Raw genomic sequence first — 18,321 nt, forward strand, 5'->3', positions numbered from 1 at the left:
TATAACAGCAATAGAACTATCTATTTGATGCTTTCTATAATCCTACTTTGTCTAGGCTTCTTTTTTCATATATATAATTAATATATGAGTTTATATATATTTATTTATGTTGAAAGAATTAGTGAAATGTGTGTTATTGTTGTTTTATTGATTTGTTTTTTTGAGGTGAAGTCTCACTAGGTAGTCTGTGCCAACTTGAAAACTATTAAGAGAATCTGGATGGTCTCAAAATTTTGCTTCTTCTACACTAGTATCGTAAGTGCTGTGATTATAGATGTAAGTCATCACGATCTTTTAAATGGTTCCTATCTTTATTTTATTTATACTCTACTAGTTTTTTGTTTGTTTGTTTGTTTGTTGCTTGTTACATTTGCAGTCCAAAATTGAGTCCTGGAAGGGCCTCATGCATGCCAGGCAAGCACTCCACTAAACAGTACAGTGTTCTTAGGACAGTTTTATTCTGGTTTACCCTTGTCTTACTTTTATGCTATATTTTTTCTTTACAATTTTATGGAATATTAAAGGAAAATTATATCTAAAGAAAAACTCATTGCAGGAAAAGAGAATGAGTCTATTGTATTTGTGCACATTTTACCCAAAATTATTCCTTGCATGCCCATTAATGATCCATTATCTCTCAAATCATATGTAAGACAGCTGCAGATGAAGGGGTATTTTTCCCAAGTCTAAGATAATCAATAAATTAAAATGCACATCATTTTGCAACTCTAAAATCTACCCAGAGAAGCAGAGTTTAGCATCCTGAAAGCCTATTTATTAATAAATCATAATACCACCCTGAACATAAATGTAGCCACAATTTCAAACTACTTCAAATATGGTTCTTGCATCATAACTGAGAAGTGAGTTGTAATGATAACTCACATCATAGCACACATATTTTTGTTTATGCATGTTATATTAATTTTATCCTTATCCCATCATTTTAAGATTTCATGCATTATTTAAAATATATTAAATGTGGAGGCCATTTAGATGAAACAATGCTTAAAGACACCTGCCACCAATCCTGACATGACTGTGTTTGAAGCCTCCATCTGCCCTTAGAGCCCAGGCTGGAGGAAGATAACGGACTTCCAAAAGATATCCTTTGATCTTTACTTAAAGACAATAGTGTATGGTGCATACATGTATGTGGTACAAGTACACATACACACACACACACACACACACACACATGCACACACATGCACACACACACATACAAATGAATGAAAAGTAAAATTGTTTTAAACATTTTATGTATTGATTATTTAAATAGGCCTAGAACTTTAAATGACTTTTTTTGTTAATTTATTGCATGACATGTTTATGTAACATTTAAAAATGTAAAAATGGATTTCAATACAAGGAAAATACATTTTATGCTATATCTTTAATAAATAAAATAAGACTTATATATAAATTTTTACTTGGAATCAATGTGTGAGAAAGATTTGATTATAGCTTTGTTCTCTTCAGAAAATCATCTGGGTCTGGAAAGTTCAGAAAAGTTAGCTATGTGTCCAGGCAAGTTGTTCATTAAGAAAACTGTGAAATCTGTGTGAAAATAAATAAAAGTTCAGATGTAGAAAACCACACAAATGATATACAATTAGCTGATCACTACAAGTGTATGGAATAGAATTGACTAAATTGTATTAGGTATGAAATTAAGACTCAATTGGTGTTTTAACGTTAAGACTCTAATGTGGACAGCTTAGACTTCTCCATTGGAGATGGCTTCACTCTGTGGACTCATTGAGTTAGTCGTTCCTTTCTCTTTAATACTTATATGGAGAACAGGTGTGATTGGTCTAGTCTTGCAGTAAAAGCAAGAGAATATTGCCATCTTGTGTTGAGAGATTTAGGAGATCCCAGGGTTGTTTAGAAATAAGTACTCATTTTTTTAAATGTCTTTTCATTTAATTTATTTTTTTTATTTTACAGCCAGGTGCATTTCGCCTCCCTCCTCTCCTCCTATCCCCATTCTGACCCTTCAGCCCTCAATCTACTTCTGTCCTCTTTCTGTTCAGAAAGGGATTGGCCTTCCATAAATATTACATATCAATAATCAGGCCATTGTTTTCAAATACTGCCAAAATAAAGGCCAAAAGGATTTACTAACCTTCTTTTATGGAACACTTATATGACATATCGCTTGGACTGAAAAATATTTATTATATTTTAATATTTTGCTTATTGTTTTAATGGCATAATTTATTTCCATCATTGTCCTGAGTAATATACAACTTCAGTAAGGATAATGTACTTATAATACGTTACCTCCTACATGTTTATATATACATTGTTTTTATTACCAAAATAGCTTTAAATATTCTTGACTTATTAAAACTTAAAGAGCACACTGTGGAGCATACACCATTACACTGATGTGGATAGTTTTATGGTTGTCATGCAGCCTGGCTCTGCCTAGTGAGAGGTTAATTTGCTTTCCTCAAATCCTGCAGTATACAAAACAAAGGACAGACTGAGAAGTACATTGGAAAAAGATCCCCAGAAAATAGCATAACTAGAGAATTTATGATTCAAGTAGGAAGGACAATGTACATCTTTTTGCATTTATGGTAGACTGAGTGAGACTCAAAATACCTTCTAAGATAATAGTTACACTTAAAATCAGGTAAGAGTTTAGATATCATTTTTATTTTTCAAATAAAAACTAAATTCTGAAAGAAAATCACCAATATTAACACAGTTCTAACCACTCTGGACCCCACGTGACATATGGAAGTACAAATAGAGGCTGGTTATTGACAACCTGTATCTTTCCCTCTTTTGTCCCAAAAGCAGTCATGTCAGCCCCTTCAAGATATGTAGGCAGTAAACTGGGATGTCCTGGCTTATTGGCCTACCTCTAATCTCACTGCCTGGACTGCATTATTATGTCCCACAAGGCCATTGCTGTGGGTCTCCCTCTGGAGAACTAGAGTCAATGCAAGGTCACTCCCTTGCATTCCCAGTGTCCTGTAACCATAATGATCTTGAGTAAAATTGGGAAATCAGCACAGAAAAAAGGCTCTAAGTGTTTTTGCTATTCATAAAGAATAATCTGGTTAGAGATGGCAGGGACTAGTGATAAACACAACTTAAGGTTGTTTATAAGTCTGTCTATACATACACAACATCTGACAAATTTGGACTCATCAATCATAATGCAGACAGCAAAATATTCTACTATTAACTGACTAACTTTGAGACAATTTGGTGTGGGTTGTTGTCCAATTTTCTAAAACATAGACTTAATCATTGTTGTAGTGAAACTTTTAAAATATTATAAAACAAAGCACTGATTTGATTTAATATTATTTCAGATTTACTGTTTTTATAATTCAGTATTGGATTATGCTTGAAGGAAGGGAAAATATCTGACACTGAGAGGAAAAACAATCTATGGAACAGGCTATAGAAATTTACATACAATTTCATTAGGAAAACCCACAGACTAGTTAAAGAAACATTTAAGGGTGTTCCAAAATGGAATATAGAGACAGCATGTTCTTGAGGGATTTAGACGTCAGTAGAGAATGCAATTTTACTGTTTGAAGCAAAGTCATCAAGCTAATTCCTGTTTCAAAGTTGTTTGCCCATGTTCTGTTGGCCACTTACATAATCAGTATATCATTCTTGCAGAAAATTCAATAATACACAAGGTAAAAGATAGAGATAAACAATGTGTTGGTGACCATACTCTTAAGTCTCTCCAAAGAGGATGTATTTACATATGGAAACAGGAATATAAACATTCCTAAGGATCTTATATTTCCCAAACTGTAGATTTGATCTGCTTCGATTGTTCTCTCCATAAGAAATGATGATATTTGAATTGGAATTTTAGTTAAAGGAAAGTGAATAAGTTGTTAGTGATTCTGAGTGTGTGTGTGTGTGTGTGTGTGTGTGTGTGTGTGTGTGTGTGAAATACTGGATAATCTGTGAGTCTTCAGAGTGTTGAAGATTTCTCTTTGGGTAAATTATATTACCTACCTTCATGGCAATCTATGTGAAATTTGTCAATTGAATTGTATTGCACTGTGGGCTGCACTGTGAGAATACAGAGGAGACATCCTAAAACAATGAGCTTTTGTAAGCTCCTTACGTCTTACCCGGGCTGGATTTCTAAAGATGGGTAACAATAGACCATGCCTAAAGAAAAGAGAAATAAACCTCCTCATTCCACAATTGCACATGGTTCACAACTTCAGTCCAAGAAGAAGGTAAGAGGATTTCACAAGAGTAATGACATCAACAAAGCCCTTTCAAAAAGTTAAGTTCAAATGTGAAGAAAAATGTTAAGGCTCTTGTTTAATAACAAATGCAGGCGACTGTAATAGGAAATATAGGGAGTTAAAGATTATTGAGTTAGAGATAATTGGAATGTTCTATATAAAGCTGCAAACTGAAATAAATCCAGCCAGGGACACTACACAAAGAGCAATGATTGTGTGTGCAGCCCTAAGACCAAAAAGAATCAACAAGTCATTACTAACAAATGAAGTGTGTGCTACTTGCAGTCAATAGTGAAACATTACTGCTAGTTTTGAAGAGTGTGGAAGAGAAAGATTGAGAAGTTTGGATCTAAAGGCAAAGAAGACCTATACATTTCTCATGCACAGTGAAACAAATGGAAAATTTGTTGAATGCCCCACTCTCCAAGGTTTAGAAACGTTATGGAAGGAGTGCACCCACTTTCCTATGTGATTTTAAACCAGTTCAACCACCACTCTGTAAATCAAATGGATGGACCCTTTAGTGATAAGAGCAGGCTTAGAGAAGTACAAGCTAAATAGTAAGCACAGAAACAAAAAAAAAAAAAAAAAACTGATGATACAAGAGAAACATTTTAAATTCTGTTTGCTTGATGATAACTAGTTGTGTTATAATCACAAGGAAAATGGCAAGATGAAGATGATGTTTGTTGCTTAATCAATCCATAAAAACAAATCGCATATCATGGAAAGCACAACAGAGTTTGTTAAACAATCTTCATTTTGTTTTAACATTCTGAGTTTCCAAATTGTTTTCAAAATGCTTTCAGAGTATGAAAAACACACAATTTTGTTCAGAAAAAAAAAAAAACCCAGCCATATGAATTTCTTAAAATGTATTTTACATGTAATCTTTCTGGATGATACAGAAAAGAGGAACAAACCCACCTTCAAGATGTAAGTGCTAAGATTATATCTAAACAAGGAAGCATGCCTCCATACAGCAATTCTATAGTCATCTGTGACTTCCATATAAATTCTTAGTATGGAGAAAAAACAAAGGGCAGTTAGAGAATATAATTGTCAAGCATATTGTGTGATTAGTGTCCATACTCTACATTAACTTTCTAAGCATAAGCTTTAAATCATCCACAATTAAAAAAACAAGAAAAGAAAAAAAAAACAGATTTTTGGACAGAGAAATAAATAGTGAAGAAAGGAAATTAAAAGCAGATTAAAACAATAGAGTTTAATTGTTTGGATCCTGATCTGAGGTGCAATTTGAATTTGCACATTTATATGGCAAACAGTAGGTTCCTAATAAATGTCTATTTGTTGAAATGTGGCAAGAATGCATTTACTTCTCACACAAAGGGGAACATCTAGAAGGAAATCCAGGCCTACATCAAGTGTTTGGCTGGTCTGTACTGGATTCTAAATACCCTCTGTGGGCGTCATTCCTACACCTACAGGAAGCCAGGCAGATGTCACAGATTTGCCCACGCTCATCTGAAGGTCCCATGAGAACTGTCAGGATTGCAGGCATACTTAAATTAGACACAGGTACTGTAAATCATTAGTCCTGGTTAATTCTGGCCCCTTTGTTCTGTAGACTTGACTATTAATTTAGTAGTTAAGGATATGACTCAAAGATGCAATCTTCAGTCTAAAAATGAGTTTCAAGTATTAACAATTGCAGGGTAAGAATGAAAGCTCACCTTGACCATAGACAGTGTTCTACTCTATCTTATATTTCTCACAGCAAACAGAGCAAATGCCCATGCAAACAAAGTAGTATTTTCGATGTCCTCATGTTTTAAAATAAATGAGATGATTACATATTTGACACATGATTTTCATAAAAATACACTGTATTTTAAAAACCATGGTTTTTCTTTACTTTAAAAATAAGACCCAAGAAAATAATACACATACCCTTTATGTATCTGTAAGAAATGGTGATAAAAGAAATTGCCTGACATTTGCTCTTCCATTTACTGACTTCCCTTCCTAATCTTTTGAAGTGTGAATACAGCTGATAGCTCAGAGCTATGTACCTAGTATAATATGATGGTACTGTATAATATTGGAGTAGTAATGTTATCATTATGTTTGAAAATGGCACTTTTAGGAGTTTCCACTAGTAAAAATATACACTCTGGGCACTAAAATAAATTTATATTATGTCAGTAAAAATGGAAAAAATGTCAAGTGTATAAAAGTTAGGAAATAATCAACAGGTTATTTACCAGAATAAAAAAGAAAAGATTATTTTTTCTTCAGAAAATCACAAAACAGCAAAAACTGTCATTTTGATTAAATGCAACTGCTATTCATTGCTCTGAACTTCCATTTTGGAAAATAGTTGTGATTTGTGATATATGGGTGCTCCTGAAAATACCATTAAGATATATTGTAGTCTAGAAGCACATAGGAATGCCAGGTAACCAATAATGATGTCTACAGATTCTACACTTCTAGTGAGTTAACAGGAGACATTTTTATCCTCAGAATCATCACAGACCAGCTGATCTTGAGCTGCAATACTACTGAAGTGTATCATTCCCTGAAAACCAGGTTAATTTATATCACCTGTGACCTCATGAGCAGTGTATCTCAAACACTTTTGTCTATGGCACAAAAGTTAGTATCATAGCTGGACCCCTTTCCTGATATACACACACTCAGACACAAACACATACATGCATGAACACACAATCACACATACACTCTTACACACAAACACACAACTAATAATGTTTTTAAGCACTGCTTATCTTAATGGAATGTAAAGTATGTTAGTATTTCTCTGATTGACCCATTTCATTTCCAAGTATGGAAAAAGCAACATCTCTTTGAAAAATAGTTATCAATTTGAAAACTCACTACAAAGGATACTGGTGCATTAGAACAAATGGTTAAATATTTATACAATACCGTCTTAATTAAGTACATACATAACATCCATTAATATGAATTGTGAGCAAATTGTCAATAAGATTCCTGACAACAGATGCAATTTCATAAAATGTAGCAATGCAGTACTTGATCAAGTGTATAAGTTTTCCCCTAGGTATTACCAAAAGCCAAACCTAGCAAAAATATTGCAAATTTTGACTCATTCTAGCTATGACTTGTTTTGAGTTAATCAGTTCAACTCTTTGATTTGTCTGCATTTTCTCTAGTAACATTTCTAGTATAAGTTTTTTAACTTTTAGCATTGGAATCAAAGTTATTCCCATTGGATTTAAATGTACTTATGTGGACTACTAAGCTTGCAGCTTCACCTTAGTCACCATCAGGACAACTTGTGGAATATAAATCTCTCCAGTCATAAACTCTTCACAGTGTAATCATAGTCTTTTAAAAATTCATCTAATTTTTTTTTCACTTAAAAAACAGAATAATAATGAGAGGGTAACAGAACAACAGAATCAAGTAATGTCGTGCAATGACTAGCATGGAGCTGGCATTCACTAGCAAGTAATGGCAGCAAGTCTGGTTATTGTTTTCCAATTTCACATAAATTTTGCTGAGCTATACATATCACCAGAAGACCTTCAATTAATAAACACAAGATATATTTTAATGTGATTCCCAGCCCCTAAATCTAGTTCTCATTGAGGTTTTTCATTACAAAAATAAAAACAAAAACACCAAACAAACAAAATAAAACAACAACCATAATTACAATAGTCTTTGTCATTGCTGTGTTTAGTTTACTAACTTTAGACTAGAAACCTGGGATTGAGGATTTAGCTTAGTGATAGAGTGCTTGCCTAGCAAGCACAAGGCCTTGGGTTCGATCCCCAACTCAAAAAAAAAAAAAAAATAGAACTAGAAACTTGTAATGATTTATCTCTGAAGCTTAATGTCAAACATATGTGACATTAAGGAGGTATTCATGAAAGAGGTGCTCGTTCCTCTGTTACTTTTATGTGCCCTGCTTGAAAAGATAAGACATAAAAACACATATTTTATCTAAATCCCAGAATGGGGCAAGGAAGGCAGCTCCTAAATTTTTTCATCTCACTCACCAGAGCAAGCCTGTAGTCAGACATTGGACATTTGGAAAAGGCTTTGGTTGCTGTGACAAAGAGAGTGTGTCATGCTGTTCATCTTTATAAGTTTCTTAAAACAGATGAAAGTCAGATTTGGTAAATTTGAGCTGAAGCCTTATTTGATTTCCTTGGTATGTTGATTTTGGGAATAATGGCTTTTCAGACATACCAGAAATTCACAGAATTCCTTGATGGTTTTCTGTGCCAGGAGAGCCACAAAAGCCAGAAGAAAAATTTCCCACAAGAGTCTGTCTGCTGCTATTGGGTCATCAGGTTCATCCTGCAAAGAAGATTGGCTGAAGGTCAAATTAAATTTTAGCATATCAATTTGCAGTCCTTAAGACACCTTACACATTTTTATATTTGTAAAACAGTTTTTCAAATAGTTTTCCTATTATCTTGAAATTAATTGCCTTGATTTTACATGAATCATTTAAAAATGTGTTTTTAAATGATCTAAATATATAACATTATATGTATATAGCTTATTAATAATATTATATAATTATTATATTATATATTAAAAACACATATTATATGATTATATATATATGTATATACATATATATAAAAAATATAATATTCTAACAGTTCATCTCCCTACCTACTAGCCCTGCCTCACCTTTGCCCTTTTTCTAGTTTAAAAGACAGAGTACTGGGTAAAAGGAGCACATAGACCAGAGTACATTTCCTTGACATAATATCATCACAACATCTCCTAGTGCCAATGCAGGGCATAGGAAACATTACTGATGTAACACTTTCAAGGCCAGCCTCTTTTACCTTAACTAGACATCATCATTAAGGATGGAGAAATGAGAAAACTGAATGTAACTGATATGTCTTTCAGTTAAAACAGGAGCTGGATGAGAACACAGCCGTGTACCATTGTGGTATATGCATCTATCATTCTAACTCAGAACAAACTGATGTTAAATAAATGTCACATTTAAATTTCTCTTATTCTTTGGGTTGACAGATTCTAGTCCCATATGTTTTTTTTTTCTTTTCACTATTGCATATTAGGAGGAACTGTTCTAATACTTAAATTGATAGCTCCTCTTTTTTGCATTCAAAAAAAGTTCACTATCTTATGTCAGAATAGATAATTTACCAGTATTAACATCATGAATCTAATTTTCTCTTTCCTCCTTTGCTTCTCTTTTTCAAGATAGCCAGTGGAAACTGATCTCAATATGTGTTCTTATGTACGTGAGGATATTTGAGCAAAGTCAAAAAAGACTTCCATAGAGTTTTCTAGAAGTCATGGAAATCCAAATGGACTATGTGTCAAATATTAAGACCTGGGTTATCAGCAGACACTATTAATATAATGTCATTTTAACAAGACTGTAGTAATCTTACATGGGTTTCATAGATATCAGCAAACATATAAACATAAACAGGAACACTCCTTTCTATTCTGAGCTATCACATTCCTCCTCTTTTTCAGATAATGCTTAAAGGGATCTGCAGCAATTCTTGGTATTGCACAGAGCATCTCAGCCGTTGCCTTTCTGGTCCACTGCCTCCCAGATTTGACTCATTTGTGACCACTTCAAGAATCTCCCATGATTTGCAATGGTTACATGAATGTTTGGGAAGGAAAATTTGCAACATCTTACTATATGTTCTCTATGGAACATTAGGGAAAGAAGCTGGAAACGAATTTCAAAGCACTGGTTTTTAAAATGAATCTTATTGTGAGGTTTCGAAGAAGCTTTCGAACACTTATTGTTCTCTTAGCTTCCTTTTGCTTGGTGAGCATCATCATTTCTGCCTACTTCCTGTACTCTGGCTACAAACAGGAAATGACACTTATTGAAACTACTGCCGAAGCAGAGTGTGCTGACGTCAAAATCCTCCCTTATCGGTCCATAGAGCTGAAAACTGTCAAGCCTATTGACACATCCAAAACTGACCCCACTGTCCTCCTCTTTGTAGAGAGCCAATATTCTCAACTCGGTCAAGATATAATAGCAATTTTGGAGTCCAGCCGCTTTCAGTACCAGATGGTCATTGCTCCAGGCAAGGGAGACATACCACCTCTTACAGATAGTGGCAAAGGGAAGTACACATTGATTATTTATGAAAATATTCTGAAATATGTCAGCATGGACTCATGGAACCGGGAGCTTTTAGAAAAATACTGTATAGAATACAGTGTTAGCATAATTGGTTTTCATAAAGCCAACGAGAACAGCTTACCTACTACACAATTAAAAGGTTTTCCTTTGAACTTATTCAATAATCTAGCTCTGAAGGACTGCTCTGTGAACCCCCAGTCTCCTCTGCTGCATATAACCAAAGGCTCTAAGGTGGAAAAGGGACCTCTTCCTGGGGAAGACTGGACAGTTTTCCAATATAACCATTCTACCTATCAGCCAGTGCTTTTAACTGAATTACAGACAGAGAAGCCCCTCTCTTTCTTGTCCAGCAAAACACTCTATGCGACAATAATTCAGGATCTGGGGCTTCATGATGGGATCCAGCGTGTTCTTTTTGGCAACAACTTGAACTTTTGGCTGCACAAGCTCATCTTCATAGATGCCATCTCCTTCTTGTCGGGAAAGAGGCTGACATTGTCCTTGGACAGATACATCCTTGTGGACATTGATGACATATTTGTGGGGAAGGAGGGAACAAGAATGAACATCAAAGATGTGAAGGTAAGAGCATGGGTAAAGTACAACTTAATTCGTCATTTGTTAGCTTTGTGGTTTTGATAATATATGGTCTTTAAAATACTTTATAACATAATCACTGATTTAAGTTAATCCTTAATATTTTACATACACACATGAGCACAGAAATATGTAGGTGACCACAAAGACATATATGTCAATATGTCAGTGTGTGTGTATACGAATATATATATATATATATATATATATATATATATATATATATATATATATATATGGAGAGGGAGAGAGAGAGAGAGAGAGAGAGAGAAGGGATGGAGAAATAAATACCCAACACAGTACAATAGAAAGACTGAAATATTCCAAAGTGTATTTGAGCTTCATCTTGTTATGCCATGTCTAGCTCAACCAGAAGCCCTTGTAAGTACTTCCATATTCAAATGGGTGACAAAGGATTTAAGTGGTAGCAGTTGAAATCTTCTAAATTTCTGGGGGGAGGTGTTAATGTATTTATTTTTCCTTTCAATTAATTCACATGCTAATGTTGTACTTAAATTTAAAAGAGGTCATGTGTTTAAAAATGCTCTCAGAATGTTAATTCCTAATCTGAAGCCCTAGAAGAACAGGAACTTCTAATTTTGACCCAAAGAACAATATAAATTAAAATATTGTTGAAGTTTTAATTCAATTGGCAAACTTAAATCTAGCTACGACATTTATTTGTAAGAAAAAACTGATGGTTCTTCACCAGTATTCATGAGATACGCAAAATATTGATGGCTTCTTAAACTGTATAACCCCAAGCAAAGTAACAGAATAGTGAAACTTAAAGACATGAAAATATTATACACAAAAAGAGCTGAGTGTCAGGCAGTGGTGGTGCACGCCTTTAATCCCCTCGCAATTGGGAGGCAGAGGCAGGATGATCTCTGTGAGTTCAAGGCCAACTAGTTTATGTTGTAGATCTATTTCCAACCTTTTGAGAAACCTCCACACAAATTTTCATAATGGCTGTACCAGCTTATAGTTACTCTCTTATTACACCTTCCTCCACATCAACACACCTGCCCTTTTCATGAGATATATGCTATGCTTTTTTTTTTTTTAATTTTATGTGTATGATTGTTTGATCTGCATATATGCCTATGTGCCACATGTATGCCTGTGCTCATGGAGGCCAGATGAAGGGTTCAGATCCTCTGGAATTGGAATTACAGACAGTATGGGCTGCTGTGTGAGTCCTGAGGATTGAACAGGGCTCTTCTAGAAGAACTAGCCGTGCTCTTAACTGATGAGCCATCTTTCCAGCCCTGAGGCAGACATCCTTACATAACTTCAACTAAATTCATCTACTTATTCTTTGATTATCTACTGTATGTAAAGCAAAATGACATGATCTGTTTTAAAAAATTAAACTTACTTTAAGGCCCTATGTGATCCACCCAAAATTCTGCACCTATCCTGACTACTTTGCAACATACATTGTTTCTGTTTGGTTAGTCCACCTTCATATTCCACTAGATTTTTCTATATCTGCTTCAACTTAGTATTTCAGCTTCAGTATCTTGACTAAAATTCTTAGTGTTCTCATTTTAAAAAATATCAAAATGTAATAAAGTAGAATAAGGGCTAGGAAGGGTGGAGAGTGGGACACAGTGGGTCATTGCACAGTAGATACTAACACATAGTTAGGAAGAAAAATTCCTAGTGTTCTGCAGCACAGTAGCAGGATGCCTATAGTTCATAATAATCTATATTTTAAGTTTTGTAGAGAACTAGCAAACAAGAGCTCAAAGTCCCCAAACATAAATGATTGGAAAATATTAATTGTTAATTGCTCTGACTTAATTATTGCACAGCATATATATATATATATATATATATATATATATATATATATATGCTTTGCAACATCACACTATACTCATGAATACATAAAATTACCATGTGTTAATTAAAAAGAAAAAAATAAAAGATTTCTCAAGTCATATTTCTTTTGCAAATGTGATACATTTTCTAATGACCTCAGCAGATGGTAACTTTTCTTTAACCTGAGCACTTAATAATCTCTTTCTTAACATCTTTTTGAGCATGAGTCAACTTCAAAACTAGGGACTGGTACAGGTTTTCTCATGCATTTAATTGTGTACTAAAATATGAAAGAAGCAACGTTAGATATAGATTTTAAAGTATTTAATTGAGTATTATACAACATTTAACTGTTAGTGAGTAAATATCTAATAAATCATAAAATAGTTGATTTATTCCCAGAGAATGATTAAGGACAGTGTCCAGTGCTTGGATCTGTGTTGGAGCCAGATGTGTACACCCAGAGAAAGAAAAAAGAAGAAAGTGTGTGGTGGTGGTATTATGTTTCCCAAAATATTGTGCATTCCAATAAACTTATCTGGGGTCAGAGAACAGAACAGCCACTAGATATAGAGGCCAGAAAATGGTGGCACACACACCTTTAATACCAGCATTCCAGAGGCAGAAATCCATTTGGATCTCTGTGAGTTCAAGGCCACAGTGGAAATAGCTAGGCATGGTGACTCATGCCTTTAATCCCAGGAAGTGATTGCAAAAAGCAGAAAAGTGCTTAAGGCATGAAAACAAGGAACTAGGTTGGTTAAGCTTTTAGGCTTTTGAGCAGCAGTTCAGCTGAGACCCATTCAGATGAAGACAAGGAAGCTTCCAGTCTAAGGAAACAGGATCAGCTGAGGAACTGGCGAGGTGAGGTAGCTGTGGCTTGTTCTGTTTCTCTGATCTTCCAGCGTTGACCCCAATAACTGGCCTCATGTTTGATTTTATTAATAAGTACCTTTAAGATTCATGCTGCAAAAGTGTTCATAATCCAGAAGAATATAAACCAGCATGGGACAGTATGGTGTTCATTAGAGCACACATGGCAGGGAGTAGGGCAGGCAGAATGTAAGTCCTCATATCCTGGAAAGGCAAGGAACAACAAAAAGCCCCTTGGACCTTAGCCCTGCTCTCCTCATCTAGGCTTCCCCAGGGAATAACAGCACTGAGGATCTCAGAAGATCACTGGGTGTCCAGCAGTGGAAATGAGGGGTGTTATTACAACACCTTCATTTAGCCAAAGATAAATAAGTACCATCAGATGCTGTGTGTATTGGTTTCTTCTCTACAGAAACACAAGATCATTCTATAAAATTTACATCTTTTAGTAATACAGTTCTGAAGAGCTAAAGAGAAAGGCTCTACACAGAAAATTTTAGAAAATTTGGTAGAGGTCTAGTTGTGATCATATGTGTGAGTACAGGTTTGTACATGCCCTATCCAATTTGTGAAAGTCACAGGACATTCTAGGTATCTATCTCCATGATTTCCACCCTGTTTGATACAGGGTCTTCTTGATTGTTTGGTGTTGCATAGACTAGCACTTTCTAGTTTACTTGAAAGAAAACAGTCACCAGATTGGATATATTTCTTTTATTTAAATCCTTAATCTAAGTACTCAAGATGGGCTTTTCCTTTTGATTTCAGTGAAGTAGCATAGTATATTTAGCTTAGTGAACCAAAAAAGCTGAATTTGTTCCCTAAAGATACATCTTTATAGAAACAAAGGGATATTTTTCCATTTAAAAATAAATTTTCAAAATCAGATGCAGATAAACAGTTTACTAAGAACGAAAAACGTAAGAAACTATGTACCAAGAATACATTCTTCAAACTGGATATTCAGCAGAAAATATATTATACATACTAAGTGAATCATTTAGTGTCATACATGTGTTATGGATATCACTCTATCTAAATAAAATGCTGATTGGCCAGTAGCCAAACAGGAAGTATAGGCGGGACAAGAGAGAAGAGAATTCTGGGAGGTGAAATGCTGGGTTGGAGAGATACTGCCAGCTGCCGCCATGACAAATGAGATGTAAGGTACTGGTAAGCCACAACTTATAAACTAACAGAAATGGGTTAATTTAAGATGTAAGTACTAGATAACAAGAAGCCTGCCATGGTCATACAGTGTGTAAACAATATAAGCTTTTGTGTGTTTACTTGCTTGGGTCTGAGAGTCTATGGGCCTGGTGGGTGAGAGAGATTTGTCCTGACTGTGGGCCAGGCAGGAAATCTCCAGCTACATACATATGTTATTTATTGCTCATTTATGTACTTTATCTTTTCTTTTTAATAAATTCTACATGAACATTGTTGGAAGCACAGCATGAAGGTCCTTGTATCCACAGACCTCCAAAGAAACCCAGACTATTAAGTACTAGTTTTTTGTTTGTTTGTTTGTTTGTTTTCAAAGAAAAGGATGTATAATTTGTTTGCACAGAAGCTGGGAATTGGAAGTAACTGACAGTCTGGTGATCTGTGTTATCTATTGGGCCAGGCCATATCAAACTCCCATAACCAGAACTAGAGATACCTAATAGTCAAAATGACTCTTACAATCAGGGACTCCCCAGGCTTCTACAACCAGGACTGGAAATACCTAATAATCTAAGTGACCCCTTACAATATTTATATAGCCAGGGGCCTCCAAGCTCCCACAACCGGGATTGGAAATACCCAAAGGTTAAGTGACACATTATCTATATAGCTAGGAGCTTCCCCAAGCTCTCACATCAAGACCAGAGGTGGCTAATAGCCCAAATGGCCTCTACGCTATCTGTATGATTAAAATCAGGCCAGAGACTTCCCTAGGTCCATAAGCTAGGACAGATAGATAGCCTATATCTAGAACCCATCTTCATGGAATAAATGACATGTACACTGAATCAAGTATCATTCTAAATTCTTGTGCAATGGGGATTGTATTACACTAGAAAACTTCTTTTTCTTTTTCATTTTTTTTAGTATTTTTAACGCTAGTAGTAAACTTTATTATTATTTTTATTATTATAATTGTATTTTAATTTTACACATAGCCATGGGTTCCCCTGTCCTCCTCCCTCCATCCCCCATTCCCACCTTCCCCCCATCGCCTCCCCTCTATTCCCATCTTCCCCAGGGCCAAGAATCCCCTTGGGATTCATTTAAACCTGGTGGATTCACTACAGGTGGGTCCAGTCCCCTCCTTCCAGGCTGAGCAAAGTGTTCCTGTGTAAGCCCAAGGTTCCAAACAGCCAGCTCATGCACTAAGGACAGGTCCCGGTCCCACAGCCTGGATGCCTCCCAAACAGATCAAGCTAGTCAATGGTCTCACTTATCCAGAGGGCCTGATCCAGCTGGGGGCTCCACAGCCTTTGGTTCATAATCCATGTGCTTCCATTCATTTGACTATTTGTCCCTGTGCTTTTTCCAGTCTTGGTCTCAACAATTCATGCTCTTACACGCCTTCCTCTTTCTCGACAATTGGACACCAGGAGCTCTAACTGGAGCCTGGCTGAGGATCTCTGCATCCACTTCCATCAGTTATTGGATGAGAGTTCTAGCACGACTGTTAGGGTGTTTGGCCATCTGATCACAAGACTAGGTCAGTTTGGGATTTCTCTCAACCATTGCCAGCAGTCTACAGAGGATGTATCTTTGTGGATTTCTGGGGACCTCTCCAGCACTCTTCCTATTCCTTTTCTCATGTGGTATTCATTTATCATGGTCTGTTATTCCTTGTTCTCCCTTTCTGTTCTTGATCCAGCTGGGATCTCCTGCTCCCCTAAGCTCTCTTTCCCTCAAACCTTGCCCTTCATTACTCCCACTTTCATCCAGGTAGTTCATCTAGATCTCATCCATTTCTCTGTCATTGGTTGATCCCTGTGTCTTTCCTAGGGTCCTCTTTTCTAGGTAGCCTCCCTGGAGTTGTGTAGCAGTCTAGTCATCTTTATTTTATATCTAGTATCCTCCTTTGAGTGAGTACATACCATGTTTGTCCTTCTGAGTCTGGGTTACCTCACTCAGGATGATTTTTTCTAGATCCATCCATTTGCCTGCAAACCTCATGATGTCATTGTTTTTCTCTGCTGAGTAGTACTCCATTGTGTATATGTGCCATATTTTCTTTATCCATTCTTCAGTTGAAGGGCATCTAGGTTTTTTCCAGGTTCTAGCTATTACAAAAAATGCTGATATGAACATAGCTGAGCAAATGTCCTTGTGGTATGATAGAGCATTCCTTGGGTATATTCCCAAGAGTGCTACAGCTGGGTCTTGGGGGAGATTGATTCCCAATTTTCTAAGTAAGGACCATATTGATTTCCAATATGGCTGTACAAGCTTGCATTCCCACCAGGATCAAAGACCTCAACATAAATCCAGTTACGCTGAACCTGATAGAAGAGAAAGTAGGAAGTACTCTTGAACGCATTGGCACCAGAGATCAGTTTCTAAATATAACACCAGTAGCACAGACACTGAGAGAAACTATCATTCAATGGGACCTGTTGAAACTGAGAAGCTTTTGCACAGCAAATGACATGGTCAACAAGGCAAAGCAACAGCCTATAGAATGGCAAAAGGTCTTCACCAACCCCACATCTGGCAGAGAGCTGATATCCAGAATATATAAAGAACTCAAGAAATTAGACTACAAAATGCCCAACAATCCAATTAAGAAATGGGCTATAGAACTAAACAGAGAATTCTCAACAGAGGAATTTCAAATGGATGAAAGACATTTAAGAAGGAATTGCTCAACATCCCTAATTATCTGGGAAATGCAAATCAAATCCACCTTACACCTGTCAGAATGGCTAAGATCAAAAACACAGAAGACAGCTTATGCTGGAGAGGATGTGGAGCAAAGGGAACTCTCCTCCACTGCTGGTGGGAATGCAAGCTTGTACAGCCACTTTGGAAATCAATATGGCGCTTCCTTATAAAATTGGGAATCCATCTCCCCCAAGACCCTACTGTAGCACTCTTGGGCATATACCCAAGGAAAACTTCTTTTTCAAATTATACTATATTTAAACTTTCTGAGAATAAACAACTTGATATCAGACTCCCAGAATACTTGATCAAGTTTGATAAAGAGGTGAGGCTTTTTTGCAAGGTCTGCTTCCTTGCCTGACACCTGTAGAGAGCCCCTCAAAACATGCAAAGTACAGTTGCTGATTTTGCTAGCATACGGAAAATATGCATACATGATCTGTAGCCCAAGAAAGAATCATGTATCATATGACCAAATTGCTATTGACCAGAGGAACTCAAAAAAGGTGACAGTATTTTTTCTTCTATGAAATAGGAGCAGTTTAATGAAAACTGTGATTTTGAGGCCTTGTGATGAACTCATAGTACACTAGCATTCCTGGTTAAAGACTGCTCAATACCAGCAAGTCATCCCAAACTAAGCCTTGACTGAAAGAACCAGGATCCCTTTAAAATTGTAAGTTACTGATGATGATTGAAGAATATGATAGGGTATATAAGAAGTTATATGGCCAAATCTTGAGGACTCTGTTTGAAGGGAAA

General features: G+C 35.9%; 1 protein-coding gene across 1 annotated transcript in view; it reads left to right on the plus strand.

Annotated features, from left to right (window-relative positions):
* Nucleotides 1-18,321, plus strand: part of Ndst4 (N-deacetylase and N-sulfotransferase 4) — a 322,264-nt gene that overhangs the window by 16,699 nt on the left and 287,244 nt on the right. Inside the window, exon 2 of the mRNA XM_036190450.1 lies at nucleotides 9,741-10,956. Within this exon, the coding sequence (XP_036046343.1) occupies nucleotides 9,979-10,956 (978 nt within the window). The 5' untranslated portion in view covers nucleotides 9,741-9,978. The remainder of the gene's footprint in view (nucleotides 1-9,740; nucleotides 10,957-18,321) is intronic.

The sequence above is a fragment of the Onychomys torridus genome, chromosome 6, assembly GCF_903995425.1.
Source record: "Onychomys torridus chromosome 6, mOncTor1.1, whole genome shotgun sequence".
NCBI classification, from domain to species: Eukaryota; Metazoa; Chordata; class Mammalia; order Rodentia; family Cricetidae; genus Onychomys; species Onychomys torridus.